Source organism: Passer domesticus, chromosome 3, assembly GCF_036417665.1.
Source record: "Passer domesticus isolate bPasDom1 chromosome 3, bPasDom1.hap1, whole genome shotgun sequence".
In the NCBI taxonomy this organism is placed as follows: Eukaryota; Metazoa; Chordata; class Aves; order Passeriformes; family Passeridae; genus Passer; species Passer domesticus.
Window position 1 is genome coordinate 117389245 of NC_087476.1, and position 24768 is coordinate 117414012.

At 40.8% G+C, this 24768-nt stretch overlaps 2 protein-coding genes and 2 long non-coding RNA genes across 10 annotated transcripts in view; 3 read left to right on the top strand and 1 right to left on the bottom strand.

Moving 5' to 3' along the window:
• The window catches only part of ESF1 (ESF1 nucleolar pre-rRNA processing protein homolog), a 28248-nt gene extending 23826 nt beyond the window's left edge, over positions 1-4422 (top strand). The window contains exons 12-14 of the mRNA XM_064415416.1: positions 2468-2535; positions 3223-3369; positions 3521-4422. Of these exons, the coding sequence (XP_064271486.1) occupies positions 2468-2535; positions 3223-3369; positions 3521-3820 (515 nt within the window). The 3' untranslated portion in view covers positions 3821-4422. The remainder of the gene's footprint in view (positions 1-2467; positions 2536-3222; positions 3370-3520) is intronic.
• Positions 55-10405, bottom strand: LOC135297665 (uncharacterized). 2 transcript variants are annotated; one of them, XR_010359590.1, is made up of 3 exons: positions 9303-10405; positions 5265-5449; positions 55-1373 (listed from the first exon to the last, which is right to left on the bottom strand). It is a non-coding gene; the product is annotated as an uncharacterized LOC135297665 (long non-coding RNA). The 2 variants fall into 2 exon arrangements; XR_010359589.1 differs by having other exon boundaries at positions 5265-5452.
• An 860-nt stretch (positions 10406-11265) lies between these two features.
• Positions 11266-12311, top strand: LOC135298249 (uncharacterized). Its single transcript, XR_010360265.1, has 2 exons — positions 11266-11478; positions 11574-12311. It is a non-coding gene; the product is annotated as an uncharacterized LOC135298249 (long non-coding RNA).
• A 3076-nt stretch (positions 12312-15387) lies between these two features.
• The window catches only part of TASP1 (taspase 1), a 78132-nt gene continuing 68751 nt past the window's right edge, over positions 15388-24768 (top strand). For all 6 annotated transcript variants that reach the window (XR_010359591.1, XM_064415423.1, XM_064415421.1 and 3 more), the window contains exons 1-4: positions 15388-15479; positions 18159-18376; positions 20046-20113; positions 21613-21681. Coding sequence is in view for 5 of the 6 variants with exons in the window: in XM_064415423.1 (XP_064271493.1) it covers positions 18232-18376; positions 20046-20113; positions 21613-21681 (282 nt within the window). In the remaining variant the exon portion in view is untranslated. The remainder of the gene's footprint in view (positions 15480-18158; positions 18377-20045; positions 20114-21612; positions 21682-24768) is intronic.

The following is a 24768-nucleotide window of genomic DNA, read 5'->3' on the forward strand; positions in this document are numbered from 1 at the left end:
TGACTCTAGTTTCATATTATCAAGAAAAAAAAAATTGTCACTTTCATTTTACACTGATGCCCATACTGTTTTCAAAAAGCCTTGTAAGACTTGGGTTTGGCTTGGCCAGTTTCACTGTTACTGCATCAGCTTCTGTGGGACCTTAGAAAAGGGAGAGAAAATTACTCTTGTAGCTTAAACTGTTGAAAATTAATGGCTAAATAGTGTAATTGCTTATTAACATGAGAGCAAGGTCATGCTTTTGGGGATCACAGAACAGTTTCAGAACACATTAGACTATTAAACATAGTTTCTGTCGAACCTTTGAGGAATTCTCCACACATTATTGTAACTCCTATTAGTTCCAAACCATTAGATGCCTTCTCATGATATAATTTATGATGTGTGCAGGAACTGATGGCTCTTTAAAGCTGGAAGGGAGCAGTATGAGTGCAAGGACCTAAGAGCTTAACAACAAAATCAGAGTATAGCTGTAGAACCTGTACTTGAAAGATAAAGTAGATGAAAAGATTGATTTACCATGTGTCTTTGCAAGGCTTTTGAGACTGACTCAAATTTCTGAATAAGGCAGAGGTCTTGTGAGAGGAGTTTTTGATTTGGGGTCAGTTTCTGTGTCTGAAGTCCCAAAGGTATGATTAGCTTTTACTGTCAGCTGGAAAGTTGTTGATGTGCAAAGTTAATATTGCAAATAAAATTCTTGAGCTGAGAAAGAGTCGAATGGCAGCTTGAGTGGGAATTACAGCAGAAACTGGACACTTCTTATACTGGCTGGTGGCAGCTACCAGTTAGTTCTGGGTCACACTGAAGTATCTTCTGCTGTAGGTGGGACAAATCTGATTAAAAGTTGGCAGTGGGGATGAAGTGCTAGGAAAAATCTGAGGTATTGCAATCAGTTTGCCATAAGTGTGCAACAGGTGTGTGTGGTGGGGCTAGCAGAATGTATGTGGGAAGAGGGACTGTAGCAGGAGTATGTTAATAGTACACAAAATGATGCATTTGTGAATTTTCAAGCAGATCCATTTTCAGTACGATAAAAATTTTTGAGTCCCAAGGGTGATTTTAGGTCCCAAGCTGGTTTTACTAGCTGCATAGTGTCAAAGTAAGAAATAAAGGGTTTACTAATTTATTTATTTTCATGGAGAAGAGCTCAGTTTGATACCAACTCCTTGCTCAGCCCCATCTGCAGCCACAAAATGCTCTGAAGGCATAAGGATCACTTCTGTGATTCCCCATAGAATGAAAGAGGAGGGAAGGTGACTTGAATGACTTACCTTTGGGAAATGTGTAGAAAGAAAAGAAATTTACTGATCTAACTTCTCATATAATTATCTCAAATTTTATCTCTGTGCTCCTTTTCTGTAGTTCAGCCACTTCTGAAAGATAGAAAGATTCCATAGTTGGTGAAGGCCTACAGAAGACATTTACTTCTCCCTTCTACACATTAACTTAAATTGTGTAGTTTAGGTAACAATATCATATTTGAATCTGCTTTTCCTGCACATTTTCTGGAACTACTAAATCAATAGTTTAGTTTTTCAGCTGATGACATGCATCAGGATAGTTTATTTTTCATGGTGGTGGTTTGTTTCTTCTGGAAATCCATTTCCAGTTTGGAATCCATGTAGAAATAGTCAAGGGAATAGTCAAGGCAGGGAAAAAAACCTTTCTCAAGAAATACATCCTCTTCCAGAGTATCCTTAGTGATATAACTTGACATGTGTCTGGCATGTCTGTATTTCTAGTCCGAGTACAAACCTGTCCTAACAAAATGAAGCCAAATATCTTCCTTAAGAGTACCCCCAGTGGACTGCAGTAAATTGCCTGGGTATGTCATTCCAAACTCAAAGGTCAGAGTGTGTGGTTCAGGTCAGGAAAACTTCTGCTTTTCCTGCTTTTTCTTGATTAAGATCTACAAGCATTCCAAAGAGAATAATTTGATTTTGTAGGATTTATAAACAGGTCTGTTCTCATTAGAAGTGAGGTTTGAATAATGTCCTATGCTGTTACTGTTCATTATGTCTGTCATTATCAGCACTGTGTATCTGAATGCTGAGGGAGTAGGGGAGCTTCCTCAGAACAACATTCAGTCTGAGCAGAGTCAATCATATTTTAATTTCCATTAGAAAATGCCCAGGCAGTGGTGTGATGTCATGGGTTTGCCTGCACTATTGTGATACTTCTCTCTACTGCTCTATGAAAATACAGTAAAACCATGGGTTTGACTAATTTATGCCATTTGAATGTTGCTGCCTCCTTAAACTGAACAACTGTTCAGTTGTTGTTATGTATTCAGCATTTTTATTGCTTTTAGTCTTCTTGGTTTTTCTTAACTTTGCAGCCTTTTTCCACATCTGACATTCAAATACTGAGTGTAAGAAAATGAGATGTACTTAAAAGTTCTAGCTATAGGTAAACTATGCTCTCATAAGCTTGGATAAATCTGTTCATGCCCTGTGTTTGCACTTAGGTTTAAAGAAGAAGCCAGAATCAGTAGAAAGTACCTCAGAAGATGAAGACGAAGTTGAAAAACAGAAGGTAAAGTGATGTAAAAGTTGCATTGCATGAATTCTGCAAGTATTTGGTATGTGTTAGTGAGTGGAACTGCAGAATTTCATAGGATGGCAGTAGAATAAAACTATAGAATTTTAGTATTGAGAGCTTTTGGAAGAAAAACTTCCAAGAAGAAATTTGTGTGTTGGGCAGTGCCAAGTTTTTATTTTTTTAATATCGGTATTGTATGAAACGTTTGTGAGTTCAAACCTTGTCCTATTTTTGTCCTTGAAGAGTGAGTTATTTGTTATTTTGTGTTTTCTTTTCATCCTTTCTCAGAACAAGTTAACTCAAGGAATTACTTAAATCCAGATATGTTAGTTTTTATTTAGCTATCTGAATATTAGTATTAAATTAATATCAGTATTAAATATCCATTAGTTATTTCTAAGCTGTGGTGTACAATTTTCAGATGAGATTATTACTGTGTTTGAAAATTGAATGTGCATATTTGCATTCATTTTATATCTAATAAGAAGGAAATCAACTTGTATTAATACTACACCTCAAAATGTTAAAAGAATGTTTTTATGGATAAAATAATACTGCCCTGATGGCCCTATTTCAACTTATTTAAATAAATGTAGACTCATACAGGCTTTATTAATGAGATGCTGAATTTTTTCATGGACAACTTTCATTGTGTACCTGGACTTTCTTATTTTGTAACAGGCTGAAATGGCCCTACTGATGATGGATGATGAGGATGACTCCAGAAAACATTTTAATTATAAAAAGATTGTAGAACAACAGAATTTGAGCAAGAAGAAGAAGAAACTTCTTATGAAAAGGAAAGAATTACTAGAAGATGACTTCCAGGTAATTGTGTAGTTCTTGACTTTGTGACTGGAGCAGTTCCAGGGATCTCATGAGCTGTGACTTCTGAAGCAGTTCATGTTTTGTTGGGCTTAAAAGCTTTGCTGTCATGGGAAAAGTTTATCTAAAATAAACGCTTCTTTATTCCCTTCAGGTTAATGTTGCTGATACAAGATTCCAAGCCATGTTTACTTCTCCCCTGTTTAATCTGGATCCTTCAGATCCAAATTTCAAAAAGACAAAAGCAGTAGAAAAGATCCTGGAAGAGAAAGCTCGCCGAAGAGAAGAAAAGGAGCAAGATCTTAAGGAGGCAAACAAGGGCCTGGAGAACAAGATGGCAAAGAAAGGAGAGGTTGCCAAGAAAGCCATAGATCCTGCTCTGTCAATGCTAATAAAGTCTGTCAAAAATAAAACCCAAGAGTTTCAGGCACGGAAAAAGCAGAAATTAAAATAACTGAACTTTGATTTTACTCAGCCTTTACTTTAGTCCAAGCCCTGCTAAATGGAGACATCTGTTAAAGTTACTGTGTTCTGCTCTAATTCCTGTCCACCTAAAATGTCCTGAAAATTCATTTAAGTATGTTGGTGAAATGTTCAGAGTAATAATCACTCTTTTCTTATGCTGCAATAAATACTGTTTTGCACATATGTAAGGAAATTATGGTCTTGGGATGGTTTGTTTTGTATCATGTCATCTCTTAAAAATCATAAAAGCGCTGAAGATGGCTAAAAACATCATAATTATGGGTTTATCTATAAATAATAAAAACCGTTGTGCAGAGGTTTATTGCTGAAACTAAGTGGTTTAAAAGTTTTTAATCCCACAGGAGTCTGTAAAACATACCTGTCCTGATAAAGAAGGTAATAATATAACTACAAATGGAAGAAATTTTGTATACAAGTTTTTTATGGATTTTTAAAAGATTGCATAAATGCTTTATTCGTTTCTCCTTTAAATACTTGAAGGTCATAGAACTAATTTGTGGAAATATTGCCATTTAGAAGTGTTTCATTAACATACTTTGGAAATAAATATTTTAAATTGGCCCAAAAGAATTTTGTGTACTAGCTGTGTTTTTTTTTCTTTCACATCTATACGAAATTACATCAAAATAAACTTTTTTCTATTGTTATTACATTTCCATGAATATGATACTTCTACAACGTCTTCCAGTATTGCAAGTATTAAAAAAAGGGACGGGGGAAAGGAAGAAAATTAAAGGTAGATATAGATGATACAGTTTTAGAAAAACATGTTGTTTGGCCATGTTAGTGTTGGTGACAAAGGGATCAAAGGTGCAGGGAGAATAAAGTGGGTAGAAAATGATCACTCTTCCCTGGATTGTGACCATTGGGATTTTTTAAAGGTTTGCTGTATCAGCTATAATGGAAATAGAACATGGCATTAGAAGAAAGATTGAAAACTTTAGAAACAAGGAGCTGAAAGGTAATTTTACATTTTAAAGACATTTTTAATTTCTAAAATGTTCTACTAATCTAAACAAAGACTTCTATGAAATCAGGGGTTAAAACTATTGATAATCAAAGCCAGTGTTTATATCAAGTAAATTTATCTCAGTATGTTAATGAGATAAGGGAGCTGGATTAGCAGATGGGTGGCTGTAGAGTGACCAAAACAGCCAAAGGTATTAAGGAACATAATATACAAATAGAGGTGGAGATGGATTTTACAGGAGTGCTTTGCAACGATGTGCCTATGGAATACTTGCAGACTGAGAGTGTTTTAAATGTCATTATTCTTCATAAACATTTGAACATGCTCGGAGCTACTTTGTTTTATTACTGGGTCCATAGAGAATCTCTCATAATTTTGTTTAGTAATTTGTATGGAAAACAGATTAGTTGTGAAATGAAAGGCAAAACCAAATTGCACTTACTCTTGAATCCTCTAACCCTGCTGAGTTCTACCACACACTTGTGTGTTATTGGTGCTTTTCAGCTTGGTGCTTTTATAGCTGGAAATCAACATGGAATCAGTGGATCTCTGCTCCCGAAGATTGCCCAGACATGCTGAGTGACTCTCTTCTGTATTCCTGCAGTGCCTCTGTCCTTGACAAGCACTCTGCTGGAGGAGTCATTTGAAAAATCTGGTTATAAAATTTAGAAGTCACAAATTGTGAGATTTCTTATTGAAATTAGATGGTATAAATTATTTTGTGTTGTCACATGGACATATGCTGGCTACTTTCTCCTGTTAGGAAGCCTTGCCTCTACTTGGATATCATAGCAAGACAAAATGCATGGAAAGGTGAAGGTAGACTTCACCTTTTCTTATGCTGATTTTAATTATTGGTTGAAATAATTATTTTGTTGTACAGTAATGTGTATTTGGTATCCTGTAAATGTTTAATGTATGATCATTTTATGTAATCACATTATTTTGTTGTTGGATTTGTTCTCAAGTTACCGAGTGCTGAGGGGGCATCTTAGTTGGGAAGAACTGGAAAACTTCAGGATCTGTCCTGGCATGCACCTTAGATGAGATTTTTTTTTTGATTGTTTATAAAATGATTAGCTCTAAAACCTCTTTTTTTTCCCTTAAAAACAAGGTTTAATTGCTAATTAGTAATTCAAATCACATCATCTAATCTCCATGATTCCAGATCAGTGTGAGCAAAATCTGACATGCTTTCTGTGTCTCCAGCAGAAGCATGTCTTGAAAATCTGGTAAGAATCTAGAATTCCTGCAATCCATATGCCTGGATGTAAACAAAACAGATGATGGTTTTGACAACTTAATTCTTTTAAACATGAAAATAGAATCTAGAAGTTTCAACCTCTCAGCTTTAAGATATGATTTTACTTTTCACTTTCACTAGATGTCATGTAACCAGCAAGAGTGAAGGCAGTGAAGTAAAATAACACATTAAAAACCACAACTGTTAAAAGGGAGAAAAATGATTTTTCTAGCAACTTATGGAGGTCTGTTATAAAGTAATTTGTCTCCAAGCTGGCAACCAGCAGAGCTCATGCTGAATGTAAGCCAGGCCTTAAAAGCTCTAATATTACAAGGGGAAATGACAAGAGAGTTTGATTTATTTGTAAACTGAGGAAGATCAGACAACAAGAGATGAAGAGCCATGTATGTTTTCAATCATTCCTTCAATCTACAAATTAAATATATTATTTCCAATTAATAGCAAGTTGGTTTTTTGTCCTTTTCATATTTTGATAGTATCAAAAATAACAGTAAGTTTTGCTATCACATACTTTTTTAGCAAATAAAGCAAACAACCAAAATAATGTGGGTTTTCTAAAGAAGATCTTAGAAACTTATGTTATTTATGATCTATATTTAAAAGTACTAGAGCAATTAGTTTGCTTTGCATTTGTCTTAAATCATGTTAAATGCCTTAGGTTTTGTAGCTGTGGTAAGAAAATCAACACTGGTACTTCTGATGGCACAGTAATTTTCACTAATACCTAGAATACTTTAAAGAACTGTAACTTTCTTAATGTAAAAATGGACCTCAATGTAGAGGACTATGTTGCTGCATTCCTGTAAGAAGCAAGAAAAAGTGGCAAAAACGTCTGTTCAGAAGTTTTTTCTGTCTTTAACATACAGCATTATAAATGGGAGTATTTTCGTCTGGGTTCTGGACCCAGTCTAGATAATGTCACCTAAGGTCATTACTACTCTCTATCTCTCTCATCACTAACATGAGTAATCCCTACTCAGGACTGTTCCAGCTCTGTCTTGCAGTGCAACACTGCTGAGTTTTGAACAGCATTGCTTGTAGCCACCACTGAGCCCCACTAGCAAGCCCTGCTCCTTGCCCATCCTCACAGACACCCCACCCCACGGCTGGTTGCCACAGATTCATGGGCAAATTCTCCTGGACTGTGTCCTGTGAGCTCCTTGGTATTGCACAAATCCCTTGGCTTTGCATTGAAATCCTGCCCAGTGCACTTAGACCTTCCTTCTTTTGTATTTCTGGGACAAGGAAGCAGGGAAAGGACAACTGGGGCAGATGGGTGATATAATGATCTCCTCAAGCCAGATCTTATAAGCTCTTGGAGATCTGTATCACACCCGAGACAGCTCAGCCACCTCAGATGGCATAAAATCAGCAGAAGCCATAGAATGGTTTCTGTGGCAGTGCTGGAAACAGAAAAGTTTTAATAGAAAGGCAAAATAACAAAGCTCTTTACAGAGAAAAACTGACCCAGGGCAAGAGGCTCTTGTTCCTGGTAAAACACCTCACAAAAGCAATTATTTCCTTTGTTGTATTCTGTTTCTAGTAAATTCCTTGGGTGGGACTTTTTGGCTTCTGTTCAATTGGCTATCCTTAAGTTTGAGGTGAAGTCCCCAAGGTTCAGGTAATTCTTGCCTGGAACATGTTTTGTGAAACCTCACTGAAGTCTAAGGACTTCAATAGACAATTTTGCCCAGAAAAATTAAAGGAGCAGATAAGCTCTTTATCATATTAGGGAGTAAAACCAGTAGAGTATGTTTCAAAAGACAAAGTGCAAGAAGAAATCTAAAATAATAAGAAATTGAAAAAAACCCCGCAATCTCCAGGCTTTAAAACACAGTTGGAATCTTTGTAGAAGGAATAAAGAAAACCTTTCACTTCAAACCTGGATGCTGAGGAATGATTTACAGAATGAGATCACCTTTTTATTGGAGTAGCAACACAAATCTACATAAGAGTAAGGACCAGAAATTAGGAAAAAAACCCCAAGAAACATTTGGCCAGTTTGAAAACTGTCACCAACAGCAGAGGGCAAGTTAAGTAAAGGCATCAAAAAACAAGTGAAAACAGACATTTGGATTTGAAATGCAGTTCTGGAAAATGGTATAGGACCCAACATTGACATGGCTTTAGCTTCCCCCCTAAAGAACAAAAGGCTCTGTGATACTGTCTATCTATCAGTATGACAGCCCTACCTTTGTAATTTCAACCCATTGCCAACTTAAAGGAGATTTGACAGCCAGGTCAAGTCAAAATATGTGTAGCTGAGAGTCAGGAGAAGGAGTGAGACAGAAATTGCCTCTTTCTTAGCCAGAGATGTAACAGCTGGACAAAAAAGGGAAAATGGGAGGCAGAGGGTGCAGAGGACCTTACACAGGGCAGAGAGGTGAACACAAAAGGTCAAATCAAAGCTGCCTTGGTGGTGGCCAATGCTGTGCATTGAAGAAGGGCTGCAGCCAGAAGGCAAGTGCATTGCAACACTTCCACAACACTGTGAAAAGCGGAGTTCAAGGTAAAGAATTTCTGTAAAGTTTAATAAGGGATGAAATAAGAGACAAAAGTCCAGCTCTGGGGTGCTCCTGGCAGACCGCCAAAGAACACACTGATATATCCTGACAGTGTTATCTTTATATGGTTACATTGCTGAGGTACATGCATATTCATGTGTTTCATACATTATTTAAACATTCTTGGGACCTTTCTGATGTTTTAGGAACTCCTTTGTTTGGCTTCTTCACACTCTGGCTTGTCTGCATGATATCCTGGGTGTCAGGTCAACATATTTTACTTCTTCTTGTGTCTCCATCCTGCTGTCTCACATCCTCTGGTAAGGATTTAGTATGTCCTCCTTAAATTTGACATGGTATTCTCTGATTGTCCTCTGGTGCTCTGGTTTGTGTCGTGGTTATCTTATCAGTTGGAGGATTGAGTCAATGGAAAGGGGAACACCATGACCACCTTACACCATGTACAGGCAGTTTAACACCTAGTGTTCAGCTAAGGCCGATAAGATAATATATTCACCCCACTGCTATTTCTATAAACTATGCAGTACGTACTTAAAGATTTTATTATACTGACAAACAGCTAAATAAACATTATATCTGAATACTTATGATCAGTGCAAAAACTAATATATATAATGTGAAAGCTAGTATCATGTTACAGTCCTCTTTTTTTTACAACATACTCCTTTTCTCTCAAATCAGTCTGTCCTACCTCAAATGTAGCTATTGCCATATGAGAAGAAAAAAGTACTTTGAGGAATCTCCTTGGGTCAGTTCAGTGCTGTCAAGAATAACAAAGGCTTGAAATAAAACCAAAAAAAAAGGCAACAAAGCAACTCGCAACTTGGATTTGAACCTCAGGTTAAAGTCTGTGAAAGAAAGCCAAAGATTTCCTGAGGGTTTGTGGAGTTGCATGTTATTTCCTTGTAGTTTTGTCCAACAGAATAGGAAGCACCTGGTAATGTGGAAGACAAAAGCTGCTCTCCAAAAGCCACATAGTTTTGTGTGCCAAAAACTTGTGTTCAAAAAGACTTGCATTTGTTCCTGACATATTTTGCATTGTTAAAAAAATGTAAGGCTGGTCTTTGAAAAAAGAAGTCAATGATACAAAAGTGGAAGCACATTTTTATTGGGAAAAAAACCATAGAAAGGTTTTCTGTGACTATTAGGCAGGCCAGGAAGGAGCCTTCTGAATTCCTGGGGGAGATCCTGTGTAGGGCAATTAGGATGTGGTGGAGATGGAATAAAGTCTGGGGGTGAAAAAGTTAGTTTCCAGATGTCCCTGTCCACAGCAGGAGGGTTTGGATTAGATGTTCCTTAAAAGCTCCATCCAGGGCAAACCATTCACGATTCTTTGTGTGGCTCTCGCCAGTGCAGTGCAAATTTTTAATGTTTAATACACAGTATAACCTGTGTTCAGGTTAAAACATGAAAGCAAACACACTTCTCTTGATGACGGCAAGAAGCGTAAGCAATCTGTTGCTAGTTGTTATTTGCTAAGAAATGGATTCCGGCTAGTGAATGAGATTGGTGTTATTAGCAAGTCCTATAGTAAGTGCTGCAGAAATAGAATTTGCCAAAATTCCCTTTAAAAACTCAAGTCTGGTGGGCGAACTCCTGCTGGTGGCTGGCTGGGGACAAAGCCCGCAGCCCACAGGGCAGCACCATGAGGCGGCCTGCGCGCAGCTCTCTGTGTGACATCATGAGCTGCTGTGGGTGACATCATGGGCCAGAATGAAATCTGTGTTATTAGGAAGTCCTACAGTAAGTGCTGCAGAAATAGAATTTGTCAAAATTCCCTTAAAAACTCAAGTCTGGTGGTCAAGCTCCTGCTGGCTGCCAGCTGGGGACAAAGCCCGCAGCCCACGGGGCAGCTCAGGCCCCTCACGGCAGTGCCATGAGGTGGCCCGCATGCAGGCTCTCCACATGACGTCACGGGCTGTTGTGGGTGATGTCACGGGCCAGAATGAAATTTGAGTTATTTGTGAGTGCTGCAGAAATAGAATTTGTCAAAATTCCCTTTAAAATCTTAAGTCTGGCGGGCGAGCTTCCACCGCCTGGGAACAAAGCCCACTGCCCACAGAGCAGCTCAGGGCCATGACGACAGCGCCATGAGGCGGCCCGAGCTCAGGCTCTCCGTGTGACGTCACGGGCTGCTGTGGGTGACATCACGGGCCAGAATGAAATCCGTGTTATTAGGAAGTGCTATAGGAAATGCTGCAGAAATATAGTTTGTCAAAATTCCCTTTAAAAATTTCAGTCTGGTGGGCGAGGTCCCTCCGGCTGCCAGCTGGGAAGGAAGCCCGCGACTCACGGGGCAGCTCAGGGCCCCGACGGCAGCGCCATGAGGCGACCGCACGCAGGCTCTCCGCGTGACGTCACGGCCCGCTGCGGGTGACGTCACGGGCCAGCGGCGGCGCGGGGCTGCTCGGTCCGCCCGGGTCCGCCCGGGTCAGGCCTCGCTGTGAGACCTGAGCCCGCTCGGGAGCGAACCCTGCCGTGCTGCTGCTGCTGCTGCGACACGGACAGCGGAGCGCCGGCCCTGTCCGTCCCTGCGTTCCCATGGCTCCGCGGCCGCGCCCTGCGGGGCTTCGGGCCCTGTGGGATCCCCCGGGCTGGAGCGGGCTTCGGGCGGCTGAGCGGCTCCTGCTGCCTCCGTGCGAGCCTCGCGTGTGTCTGTGTTTGTCCCGGCGCCTTCTCAGCATTCAGAGTTACTCCTGCAGCGCAGTCAGGGCTTTGGGCAGCTTCCAGGTTGAAGGAGACCGGGTTGGTCAGAGCTCCATCCAGGCTGGCCTTGAACGCTTCCAGGGATGGGGCATGCGCAACTTCTCTGGGCAAATTGTGGCAGGGCCTCAGCACCCTCACAGCTCGGAACTTCCTCTTAATATGTAATCTGAACCAACTCTCTCTCAGTTTGAAGCCGTTCCCCCTTGTCCTGTCACTCCATGCTCTGGTGAATAATCCGTCTCCATCTTTCTTGTAGGCTCCCTTCAGGTACTGGAAGGTCACCCCTGAGCCTTCTCTTCTCCAGGCTGAACAACCCCAAATCTCTCAGTCTTTCCTTAAGGAAAGCTGTTCCATCCCTCTGATTGTCTTGGTGGCTTCTGGCCTCACTCCAACAGCTCCATGTCCTTCCTCTGCTGGCCACCCCAGACCTGGACACAGCCCTGCAGGTGGGGTCACACCAGAGGGGGGGCAGAGGGGCAGAATCCGCTCCCTCCCCTGCTGCCCATAGGGCTTTGCATGCAGCCTGGAACAGGGCTGCGGAACAGGGCTGCTTTCTGGGCTGCCAGAGCACATTGCCACGTCATGTCCAGCCTCATACACCAGCACCCCCAAGTCCTTAAATCATTTTTGTGCATGTTCTTCAGGAGTCACATTACTGTGCATGCCTCCACTAGTGTTTCATTAGCTATACAGATGTAGAACAGCAAACTCTATGACTTCCTTGGTCCAAGGAGGGTCAAGATCAGGACTGATGAACGTATGATGGCCAGGAAGGAGAACTGATAAATACTAGAAGTTTGAAAGTGAAAGGATGGGTCCAATGTGATCTTACAAAATGGAAGAAGCAGTTTTCAAAATGAAATTTAAATGGACATTGATAAAATTTTGAGATGGAAGTGGTTTGAGCAAATTAACCTGATGAGGAGGAATTGTTATGAAATTATTGAGGTAAGTCAATCATATGTAAAAATAAATATATTCTGAGACAAATATATGCAAAGGCCTAATTAGGATTCTCAGTCTGAAGTTACGCTCCTAATGAGTGTTTAAGTGGCATCTCTGTCTTAATTTTCAAACGCAAGGGCAGAGTGACACAAAGCAGCCTCAGACCCTCTGGCCCGGCCTTGCTTTGACATTCCCAGCCTCTGGCTGCCAGGCAACAGCCTTGTGACATCGCAGCTGATGCCCCCACCTTGCACAGACCCCGCGGTGCTGCTCAGCTCATCCCGGGCTCAGGGCCAGAGCTCGCAGCTCCCGGGGCAGCCGTGCCATGCTCCGCCCGGGGCTCTCCCTGCTCCTGGGGCTCTGCGTGGCCTCGCTGCTCCCCAGCGCGCCCAGGGCTCACAGCTGGCCCGCCAGGAGCACGGCCCGGCTGCCCGTGCCAGCCCGGCTGCCCGTGCCGGCCCGGGGCGTGCGGCAGCTGCGGGACACGGGCACGGGCAGTGCCAGCCTGTGGCCCGTGCAGGGGCACTGCTGCGCCCTCTTAGCCCTGTCCCTGCTGCTCGCCGCGCTCTGCCTTGGCTGCAGCCTCCGCAGGAAAGCCCAGAGGCAGCGGAGACAGGTGAGGGGTGGGGACAGGCAGGTGGGATGGTGCCAGGGGACGGGCAGGTGGGATGTGCAGGGTGGGGAGGAGTGCCAGCCCCTGTGGAGAGGAAAGCCTGGGCAGGCACCAAGGGTCCTCGGCCTCTTCCCCAGCCCCGTGCCCGAGCCCAGAAGCAGAGGTGGGGCTCGGCCCCCTTCCTCCCAGGAGGATACAAGGACAGGCTGAGCCACCAGAACAAGACCCAACCTGCCCGACATCCTCTCCACACAACCTGCAGCCTGGGGCAGCCCAGCCGGGCCCCAGATTCCGCAGGACAGCCCAAGGGGCCCGGCCCCTCTGCCCCTGCCATCGTGCTCCCTGCCCTGTGTCTCCCAGGAGAAGGCCTGGACACGCTCAGCCTGGCCAAGGAGCTGCTGCCTGGCTGACTGCTCCCCCCTCAAGGACGAGCTGCTCGGCCACCAGAAGGAAAACTCTGTCCCCATCAAGAGCCTCCTGAGGCACCTGCGCCAGCGCTGCCTGCAGGGGGACGTGCTGCAGAGGGGAAGGAACAAGGAACTGTGGAAGGACTTAGACGAGGAGGCAGCGCTTTTCTGAGTGAGGAAACAGCACCTGCTAGGCAAATGGAGCAATATACTGCAAGATTACTCACACAGATTTTATTATTATTAAAATTAATTATTAAGTAAGACAGCTTTTATTAGTAGTGAGTGAGTTAATTGTCAGAAAGGTACCATCGAAATTTTATTTTCAAAAATTGTAGTTTGGCTGAAGCAGGTGAAGCTTGTTTGCAGAGAATGAATGATGCTGTTCACTGCTGCAGGAACCAGTGTAATAGCTACATACTCCTGAGCATATTCCTAGGAAAACAAAACTGAGTTAAAATCCACTTTGTATAATATATATCCTTTCACTTCTCATGTGCAGCTTGAGCAAGTGATTAAGTGAATTCTGCAAACAGAACAACCTTGTCTTGATATAATAAAAGCTTTAGAGTTTCAACTTTAAAAGGCTGAGCTTTGCAAATGAGAATTTGAGGTGTCAGCTAAAATAAATTTACAATACAAGTAAATCTATGAGGACATCTGGGCTCATCTCATGGTTCTGCGAAGAAGAGGAGCAATGAGCTGGAAGTGTGGAGGCACTTTGGGAACAGTGGATCGTGTGGACTGGGATAATGAAGTGTCTCACACATACACAGCTGGTTCCCAGGACTGATGATAGTGACCACCAGAGAAGGTGTAATGGAAATGGGATTCATATACCGCTGTCCTTGATGCTGGGAAGGCAGCCTCAGTAAGCAATGTGTTTTCTACACCACCTCTACAACAAAGCGGACAGAAATTAAGAAAAACAAACTATCTCTAGCAGAACACAATGGTTAAATGCTCATTGAAGCAGAAGGATGAAAAATATCTTACTGTTGCGAGAATTTCCTAGCAAGTCTATTATGAAATATATGTATTTTTAATCAATAAATTTAGTTTTGAGCAGCTCTCAGAAGTCACATGTGTAGATATATATGTAGATTTATAAATATATATGTAGATATATATATGTATGTGTAGATATGTATATATCTACACATATATGATATATGTGTAGATAGATATATATGTATATATATGTGTGTAGATATATATACTCTATCCTACATATCGATATGTGTATATTGTATATTGTATTATATAGTGCATACTGTGTTATATATATATGTAGTGATATGATACATAAGTACATTTCTTATTAATATATGTATATTGCATATTGCATGATATATATCTACACTGTATGCTGACATATAGATGTTCTGCATAATGGATGATATTTATGTATATTGATAAACAGTACCTGCATATTGATAGAAATATGTGTATTGATATATTGGTATGTACCATATTTATGTATTTGTATATGTGCATTTATATAGATTTATACAAATAAATAAATAATATATTAATATATTAAACAATGAATATATTATTTAAATATATTAATATATTTAAGATTATTTATTAAATATATATATTATCTAGATATATTTATATAATACACCTATTGCATAATGTATAATATTTATATTATATATAATACACGATATATATAATATATAATATATAATATATAATATATAATATATAATATATAATATAAATATATTTTATATATTATATATTATATATTACATATATATTATATATATTATATATATATATGATAGACATGTATATTGCATATAGAGGTACATTACATATTCTACGATATGTGTATTGATTACATATCGATACGATATATACACATATTGATATGAGACATACGTATATTGGCCTGGGGCTCACGGTAACAACCCCGGAGGTTGCTATGCACCCCCTTGAGAGAGATGCCATGCCCGGTGCCGATCGTGCAGCGGGACCGGATCAGAGCGGGGAGCGCCGTCCCGGGCCGGGCCCCGCCATGCCCGCCCCGCGCGCCATTGGCCCGGCGGAACGCCAATCAACAGTGCCGCCACTTCCGGCCGCGGGGCGCGGCCCGGCCAATGGGCGCGGCCCGGGGGCGGGACGCCTCACGCTCACCGAGGCAACGGGCGGGCGAGCGGGCGGTCCCGGATGGCGGCGGTGCAGGGTGAGTGCGGCGCCTCCGCGGGGCTGCCCCGACCCGCCGCTCCCGCCAACCCCGGCACGGCCCCTCCCGCGCGTCCTGCCCGCCGGGGCGGCGCGGACCGGGAACGGGCCTGGGATGGGCCGCGCCGCGAGGCGGCCGCGCGCGGGCTCGGGCGGTCCGCGCGTCCGCCGGCGGCGGGGGCCGCCCCGGGTGACGTCACCGGCCGCGGGCCCGCGTGACGTCACGGGCTGGGCGGCGGGAGCGGCGCGCGCCGGGATCGGGATGGAGGCGCGGGAGCGGATCCCGGCTCGGCCCGGCCCGGCCCGGCCCGGCCCGCCCCGCCGTGCTCCCCCGGCCGCTCCACGGCCGCGCCCCGGGCGGGAGCGGCTGCCTCGCCCCCGGCCTCGCGCGGGTTTGTCCCGGCGCCCGTTCCGGAGTCCCGGCTGCTTGTGCAGCGCGGTCGGGGCATCCGCTGCTCTGGTCAAACCCTTCGGGTTGCTGCTGTGCTGTCACGCTGCTGTGTGTTCTTCCGCCGTTCCTGCCGCTGTGCGGGTGGGGAGCGGGAAATGGGTAGCAAGGAGGAATGGAAGGAGTGATGGAAGCGTGACAGCCCAGGAGGGAGAACAGAAATGCTTGAAAGGGAAAAGTTGGGTCCAGTGGGAGCTGAACAAGTGGAAGCAGCAGGTTTGTGAATGAAATGTAAGAGGACTTGAAGAGCAGTTTGAGATGGGAGGTGTTTGAGAAAATTGAGTTGGTGTGGAGGAAGTGTTACAAACGGAAGCAAACGAGAGAGGGATGGATTGCCTGTATGTTCTCTAGAAATAAACACATCCTTAGACCCAGCTCTATGCAAAGGCCTAGGTAGCATTTTCAGCCTGCAGTTACACTGTTAGTAAGCCTTCAAGTGACATCTCCATCTTAATTTTCAAAAGCTATTTTATCATCATGATTGCTTTCCTTACTACCATGCTGTATCTTCCATTCCTGGGAGAGTTTCACTTCCTTACTTGCTCCCCTGTCTCTTTACTGAAGTCTCTGCTGTGCCCTTGTTGCAGGAGTGACTTTCTGCAGGGTGTAGCAAGATGCAACAAAGAGGACCAGTGGTTGCTGGAGCCATCTTTACTATTTTTGGTAAAAAGCAAGTAAATGCAGTGATGAATACTTTAATCTTAGCTCTGAAATTTTTTCAAGTGACCATTACAATCGGATGTAATCCATAAAAACTTTCTCTCCGTAGAGCCTATGTATTGTAGCGGCCTTTCATTTTGTATCAGGACATTTATAATTATAAGTTCATATTTAATTTTGAAAAGTTAATTTATAAGTGTATGAAGATTACTAGGTATGTTTAATATTTAGGAAAAATTATGGTGAATAAATAACTTCCTCCAGAGCTGTGCTGATTCTTTTTATTAAAAGAACAGTTATGGCAAACCAGCCAGGGTGTTCTGTGGCAGAACAGAACTTGCTAAACTTCATTTGCATACTTTGGGCCATTCAAATAGAGTGGTGTTTAATTGCTGAAGGAAGCCATATAGCATTTGAAGAATTAGTGGTTTAAGTCTTATGCATTAAACATCTAATTTTTCCCATTCTATTCACCTTCCAGTTTTCTTGGATTACAAAGTCCTTTTTGAGATGGTAGGAGTGATAGATGGAATATAGAGGTGGAGAGTCAGAGAATGGTTTGGATTGGAAGGGACCTTAAAATTCATCTAGCTCTTAATATATAAGTTATCTTAATATAGTACAGAGGTTTTCTCCATTTCTGCATCAGCACTACATGCTTTTCACTTAAGTAATTCAGTGTGCGGAATGTCTCTGTTTTACCTTCTGAGCTAGACAAATGCTTTTGTGTCAGGATTAATAGGTAGTAAGCTGTGGATAAAAGCAGCAGTAAATACAGTTTGTTTGACAATTCCTGATAAATACATCATTCTGTATTGTTATTTTTTTGTTTCATGTACTAGACAATACTGACAATATTTTCATTAGCTTTCTATAAACATTAATTTCCTTAGCATCTTAAGGGTAACCATCAAAACCAGTAGAGTTACTAAATTATTTGAGCTTGACTTAAGCAAGTTGAGGTTCACTAGTAATCATGGTAGCTCTCCATACCCAGACAAACATTATTTGACTGTTTTAGGCTTACTTGGTTTTGTTTTAGAAATAATTTGTCTTTTAAAAAAAGTTAATTATTTGTTTTCCTGCTGCAAATTAGTGGGGAATTATTAGGAGATGGGATGAAACAGTATAGACAAATAGGAGTTCATTATAGGATCTCAAACAGGTATTCCCTTCATAGAAAGGAAAAGGTGTGGTGTTTTAAAGGGCCATGTGCCAGTTAGATGTGATGAGTGGAGAAATTTGTTGTATTGTTGGAAAGCAGGACCCTATGGAAAGCAGAACTTACATTAGCAGTTCCTTCCAGTGTCTGGCAAGATCGTTGTCAATCCATGACAAGGTTCAAGTTATATTGGAGTGAAAAGACTGCTTTCAGCTTGCTGCATGAACTTTGATTATTTTAGGTCTCATTAATGCTGTTGGCTAGGGAGAGGCAGAACTTGGAAACCCTGCTTTGGAGAGGAGTGTTCCCCTTGGTTCAATCTTCTGTCTCAAAAGTTCTTTCTGAGGTTATTTGCGTGAAATTCATCTCTTGAAGTCAGTGTCTAACATATATATCTGATCTGGTTTTAGGATGATTTCTCTCCAGAGTTTATTTTTGAATGGAAGTGTGCTCCTTCCCAGTAGAAGATGGTGATCCTAATGTATGACCATGGAGAAGGGGATAAGTTCAGTAGAAGTGTTACCTTCCAAATCATCTCAGGTTACAGCTGTAAAAGTGGTGGTCAAAGAGCCCGAAACAAAGCAAACCCAAAGAGGGAAACGAGTGGGATTTGTGCTTGTCCATGCAGGTAAGATGTGGAAGCAGAACAGCTGGAATGGAAATAATGCATGTTTTGATATCAAACTAGATGCCAACAAAAATTTTATACTGGCTTTGGACTACTAGTGTGCTAACAAAGTGACATTAACTCTGTGTTCAAGTCTCAGAATGAAGAGTTTGATTGGAAGTTGCACTGGAAACTCTTAATCAAAATGTAGTTATTTGGATGTTCTGGATGGTATTTTTGTTCTCCTTGACAAAGAAAACCCCTAAATATAAATGATTATAAAATGTCATATTCTGTATTTGTCTGCTAAGCTTGGCAAACCTACAAAATGAAGGAGATATTTCACTGTTTCTTTACCTACAGAAGGATCAAATACAGTCCTTCCACTGGAGATGGTTTCTTGTCCAACTTGTCCATGAGGACAGTCTAGCTAAGACCTTCTGAAATCTGCTGGGGCTGTTTGTTGCAGAACTCTTTTTACCCTTCTGACATTTTTTCTTCCAAGTCTATTTTTCTGATCTTGTTCATGTTTAAGTGAGTTACTGTTTATTCTTTCCACGCGTAATGATGGACTCCTCTACTCAGATCTGATACAGAAATTATGTGTTGTGTGTCTTGCTCATAAATTCTTCATTCAAAGGTTCTTTGTTAAATACTATGAATCATGAAGTTAACAATGCTTATATCTGGGTGTATATTTGTTTTGAGCATCTGTGTGAGTACATGAGGTGAAACAGAGGAAAGTGGCCTGGTCATGCCTAAAATGTTTGAAAAGCCAACATGTTACTTGCTTTGTAAAATCACTAAGATGAAAAAAACAGCCCCAAACCTTAAACTATTCTGGGTTGATGTTTGATGACCCTGGTATTCTATTTTAAGGGCAAATGAAATTGCTCAATATAGTGTCCTTTGCTGGGTCACTTTGGTGTTAGTATTAAAGATTATTTTATTAGAGTTTCTCAAAACTAATATTTCTAAAAATGAGCAAAGGGAAGTTGAGATAAATATAAGCATGTTTTTAGGTGCAGAACCTGGTAAATCAGAAGTAGATTTTAAATATGTGTTCCATTCTTGTTTTTCTGATGTTGCATTTAGTTGAATGGTGGCATTGATAAACTTTTCAGGTATGGAAGTAGGGGCAGTGGCTTTAAAATAGGACAGAATGGTTCAATACAGCAGGATAGATGCAAAGACTGAGAATAAGAAAAAGGTGAAAAATCTGTATGATCTTCATTTAAAGGAACTCCTTGTTCTAAGTCAGGGGTAACAAGCTCTAAAAACATAGCATAAACATGAGAAAATGGACAGAATTGTGGAAAAAAGAAAATCAGAGTTTGACTTAAAACTGGAGGTTTTGCCCAATAATGGACAGTAAAGAAAAAAGCTATGCTGGAAATCCTCCAAGAATGAGTGAAATTGGAATCTCTTGGAACGTTTTTGTAGGAAGAGATTGATGCTGATATTTATACCTGCATGCTTCTGGATATATGATCTGTATCCTGTATTTTGCTGAGTGTGTTTGATTCTGTGTTGGAATGCATAAAGTTGTCAATCACTGATAGAAAAAGGAAATGCCAACGTAATCCAGAATAAGGAACATTGTATCTGCCTGTGTCTTAAATCTCTGTGTGAACTACAGGCTGCAGTTTGCCATATACTATAATATATTTTCCTTTTGTTTCAATTGCAGGTGCAGGTTATCATTCTGAATCCAAAGCTAAAGAGTACAAGCATGTGTGCAAAAGAGCCTGCCAGAAGGTATGTGTCCCCAGCTCCACAGTCCTGTACTGGGTACACAAGAAATACCTGGACTTAGCTGCTTGGGCTGGATATGTTTATAGAAAGAAATGAGGAAAAACAGAGCAGAAACAGTTAAGATGATACAGAGACAGGACAGTGCCATGGCCATGAGATGCAGCAACATTCTCATCAGTGCTGGCAAATAGCAGACACCAATTGAGTAGTGGGAGAGCAAGAGAAGGTCACAGTGGTACCTACAAGGAGAATTCCTACAGCTTCCTGCGCTTCTCCAGGGTTTCTGGAGCTAAGTATGCTGTCTGCAGATTGATTTCTTCCATGTCCACTCTTTCAAGTTAATTTAAACTCTAGCATGCAGGTTGCTCTGTGAGTGCAGGAGTTTCTATAATTATTTTATTCTTAAAGCTCTTAAGGTAGCTCTTACCCTCTTAATAGGAAGGGAGGTAGAAACAGGAAGAACAAAAACAAAAAAATCCAAGTTGGAAACGGAGAAATGGCAAGACTTTAATTTCCATTGAAATTAATATGTTTTCATCTCTTCCAAGAACTTTGCTTTGGAACTGGCAAGATCTGTCTTTTAAGTGTTGAATGAGTAGCTGGAAGACCTCTCTCTAAAATTTTTAATGTCTTTTGCTTTCTCCAGGGAGAAGGAGCTTGGGAGCTTGGCAGGATTTTTATAAGAGTCTCAGAGTTGGTCTCTGATAATTATCACTTTGTGTTACAGTTTGTTGCTCAATCCTAATACCAATCTAATTTTGTAATGAGAGGCCTCGCTAATCATCCAAACTTAACACTGGCTTCTTTAGCCTTGGTGAAAGTAATTTTCCAGCTAGTTATGTGAGATCTGCTGTTGAATTCAAGTCCAATTTGAGATCCTGTGTAGCTGCTCTTGAGCTGAGTAGCCAACATCAGTAACTTCTGTGAAGAACAAACAATTTCAGGTTTGTCTTGCAGCCAGAGTTGTTTTCTGGGGTTCCCTGAGAAAGCTTGACTGTAAGGTCTTGTTCAGTATGGATCTAATAAATACTATTAGGCTCTACAAGTTCATTGTTGTGTGGGTATGTAATTTGAAGGTAACATTATCTTACGTGATTTGTCTTGGCTTTTAGATGAAGTTGTGAAGTTCTCTTCAATTTTTATGGTAATTGCTATATGTGGTACTAGAAATTCTTGTTCAGTCTTGGAAGGAAAAGTTGAAACTTGTTGACTGAAACATTTGGTGTTTGAGGATGTGAAATATAAGAAGTTATTTTGAGAAATTTGACTATGCAGAAATCTGCTACTAAATGCAGTGTCACAATGTCATAGTAAAATCATATCTTCAGATCTGCCCTCATATGGTTCATACTGACTTTTTCCAGTGCCTCTTGTTCTTGCACCCTCTTATATTTTAAACTAATTTGGTGAAGGTTTTATTTTATACAGGAATAGGAAAATGTGGGACTTAGTCACAGAATAATAGAATTTCCTAACTGTCAGCTAAAACTTGTGTTTTACAGGCAATTGAAAAGCTCCAGGCTGGTGCTCTTGCAACAGATGCAGTGACTGCAGCACTTATTGAATTAGAGGTATGAATTTCTGACTAGAAGTAAATACACCTCTTGGGTAAATCTTGCCAGACCTTTCTGTAGGGGGGTATTAAATGGGCAGTGTCAGTGGATTTTTGGTTTTGTGCTACGCTAATTTGATCTTTTGCTTTTCCACTGTATTTTGGTGTAAATGTGTTTGAGTACTTTATAGAAAGCAGACTGAATAAAAATTTTCTAGTTGGAGCAATTTGGTTGTTATTTTAGGTATGCCTTATCAGATAGTCTTTACCCTTTAAGAATAAATGCAGTGATTAAAGACTTACTGAACACTATGTAAGGAACTTCATTTCTGTCTTGCTGAGCTACAGACAGGTTGTCCTGGCTCTGCTTCTTAGAGAGGGAAAATATATCCTACTGGTTCTGATTTTTATGACAAAATATGTGTAGAGGAATAGGACAAGTAATGTTTTTATTTCAAAACAGTACTTGTTAATTAAGATAGAACATCTTGATGAGCAGCTGCTGGTGAGGTTTTTGGAAAAGTGTCTTGTTGGAGTGATGAGGTTTTTATAGCATCTGCCTTCAGTGAAATAATGTAGAAGTGAGTAAAGCTAAACATTTCTGGGTGGTAAATGAAGCAGTTTGGTCATTGTCCCAGATCCACTAATCCCTCATGACAGTAATGATGGAAACAGGTATCCTTCTTCTCCTCTAAGTAGTAATTGCTTCTTCCTCTCCAATTTTATTAGTAAAAAAAAAGAAAGCAAGGTAAGTGTTGTGCTGTAAAAATAATTTCCTGCACTTGGAATTGATGGTAGTATTCCAAGAGGATTAGCAGTGGATTTGCTTATCCAGATGTTGGGAAAGTGTTCATTAATGTACTTGGTGGGGATAGCGTAAGGCAGGCAGTAAGTGCACACTTCAGTATGTGTTAGACATGCTGACTGGGAGCCAAGGCTTCAGTCACTCTGTGAACTTGGCAAGTGCCTTGGCTGTTAGCACTCCTGTGGGTCTCACTGAGCTGTTCAAATATGCTTTCATGTGTTATCTTACACATTAGAGTACAGCCCACAGAGAGCAGTGGGTATCTCTCTAGTGGAATTATTTACAATGCACTTCCCTAAGCTCACTGAGGCTCTTCTCACTCCATGAGACTGGTTTGTGTGTCATCTCCTTCCTCAGTGGAAAACAAAAATAAAAATCTGCTTTGGGTTGTGATTTTTATCGTGTTTCTGAGCTACAGAGAAAAACATATTTTGAGAAGCTTAACTGAAGAGTTGTAGATCTCTTTGCAGCTGTGTCTGGGGTAAATAGTTTATATGTTTTTGTTATCCCCAAGAGACTTTTCTTTTTCTTTAGTAGATTTAAATACTCTGAAATAGCTTCTGTAGAACAAGTTATGGCTCTAAGATGAAATGAAACAGTTTTTTTCAATTACTCCAATCAGAAACCTTTTTTTTTCCTTACCTGTCTTGCTACTACATCTGTGCTGATGCTGCCATCATTCCACTTTCTGGTTCAGCAATTGTCTTGGGTACTATTTTTATGTGTTCTGTTGCACAAAACCTTTTCCTTTTTCCTGTTTTTAAGATAAAATGTTATTTTGTTCAGGTTGTAGTGCAGTCATTAATGTAATTATCTGCTTTCATTTATTCATTAAGAGATTTATATAATCTCTTAATTGAAGGTTCTGTCTGTTACTGGAATAGGGGGTACTGGGTTTGGGATTTGGCTTTCTTGTAGATTAAAGTAGTTATGCAGTTACATTGAGGGAAAGTCAAATTTGTACCCAAACCAGAAAATGGTGTGGTTTGCAGTGGCAGTTTTTTGGATCTGCTATGAGAAACTCCCAAGTGTTAAACTGTCAGCTTCCAACATATGGAATAGTTTGTTTCTGCTCATACCTTGTTCTGATCACCACCTCCTGACATCTCTGTCATTTCTGGACCTGCATCTTCTGATTTAGTACTGGTGGGTGGTTCTACTGTTGCTCTGTGGAAAACAAACTACACATGGCAAGTCAACAAAGCAATCACAATAGTTTTTCTCATTAATTGCAAGGTTTTATGAGTAAAAATATAGGTTTGTATTGACAAACCTATAGTTGTCAACAAACTATAGTGAGCTGTCACTCCCCTTTGTTTATGCTTTAGCATAAACAATGATCATTAGCATTTGAAGTTGGCAAATAAATAACAAAACTCTGTGTGAAACTGTTTGTGGTCTTGTTCTTCCTGTAACCCAAATGAAGATGCAGAACAACAGAATATTGTATAAATGATAACAGATTTCATTGTAAAGTATGCTGACTGTAACTTCTTGATAATTTAGGTTCTGTAGGACACATTGCTATGAGTTTATCTGAGATATTTAATCACTTTTACAGTTCCCTCACTTGTAATGCTGTATTCCAAACATTTGTAATCTTTGCAAGGCACAAATATCTTTTCATGGAAATCTCACAAAAGATGAATTTTTTTCTTCAGTTCCGCTCAATTACAGAACTCCTGTTACAGAGGATTGCAGCTCATCCAAAAGGCATCACTTCAAAGACTTGTTGAGGCACAAGAGTTGCTCTTGATCTTTTATGAGCAAGCTGACAGTTTGCTTGTGGTATGCTGTCTGTATTTTATTTTTCCAGGCTCTTAAGTGCCTTTCTTTGTTGGACTGTGCAACTCTCAAGTGAAATGGTGTTCTGTGAATACAATAATAATGGTAATACTTAACTAGAGAAAAAGGTGGATTTCTTTTGCAAAGGAACAAGACTGACACAGAATATTGTTAAAACAACTGTGCTGGTCTTCATAAGCATCAGCTGTATTTGATAAGGTTGTTGAGGCAGGTATGTTTTGTGTTTTGAGAACTCTGGTACTGCAGAGGAACAAGTGCATGTGTCACCTCTGTCAGCCTTTGGTAATAAAATAGTCTGGATAAGGTATTTCATAAGACTCATTATTTACTCTGTTTACTTCCACAGAGGCATTTTTGCAGTACTGCTAATTTTTGCCCTCTTGCTATCATCCACCATATGATGCCTGGATTTTTTTTGAAACACAATGAAATTACTAAACAGTTTTTTTTTGTTGGGGGAGGAGACCCCATACAACCCACTTAAAATGTGCTGTT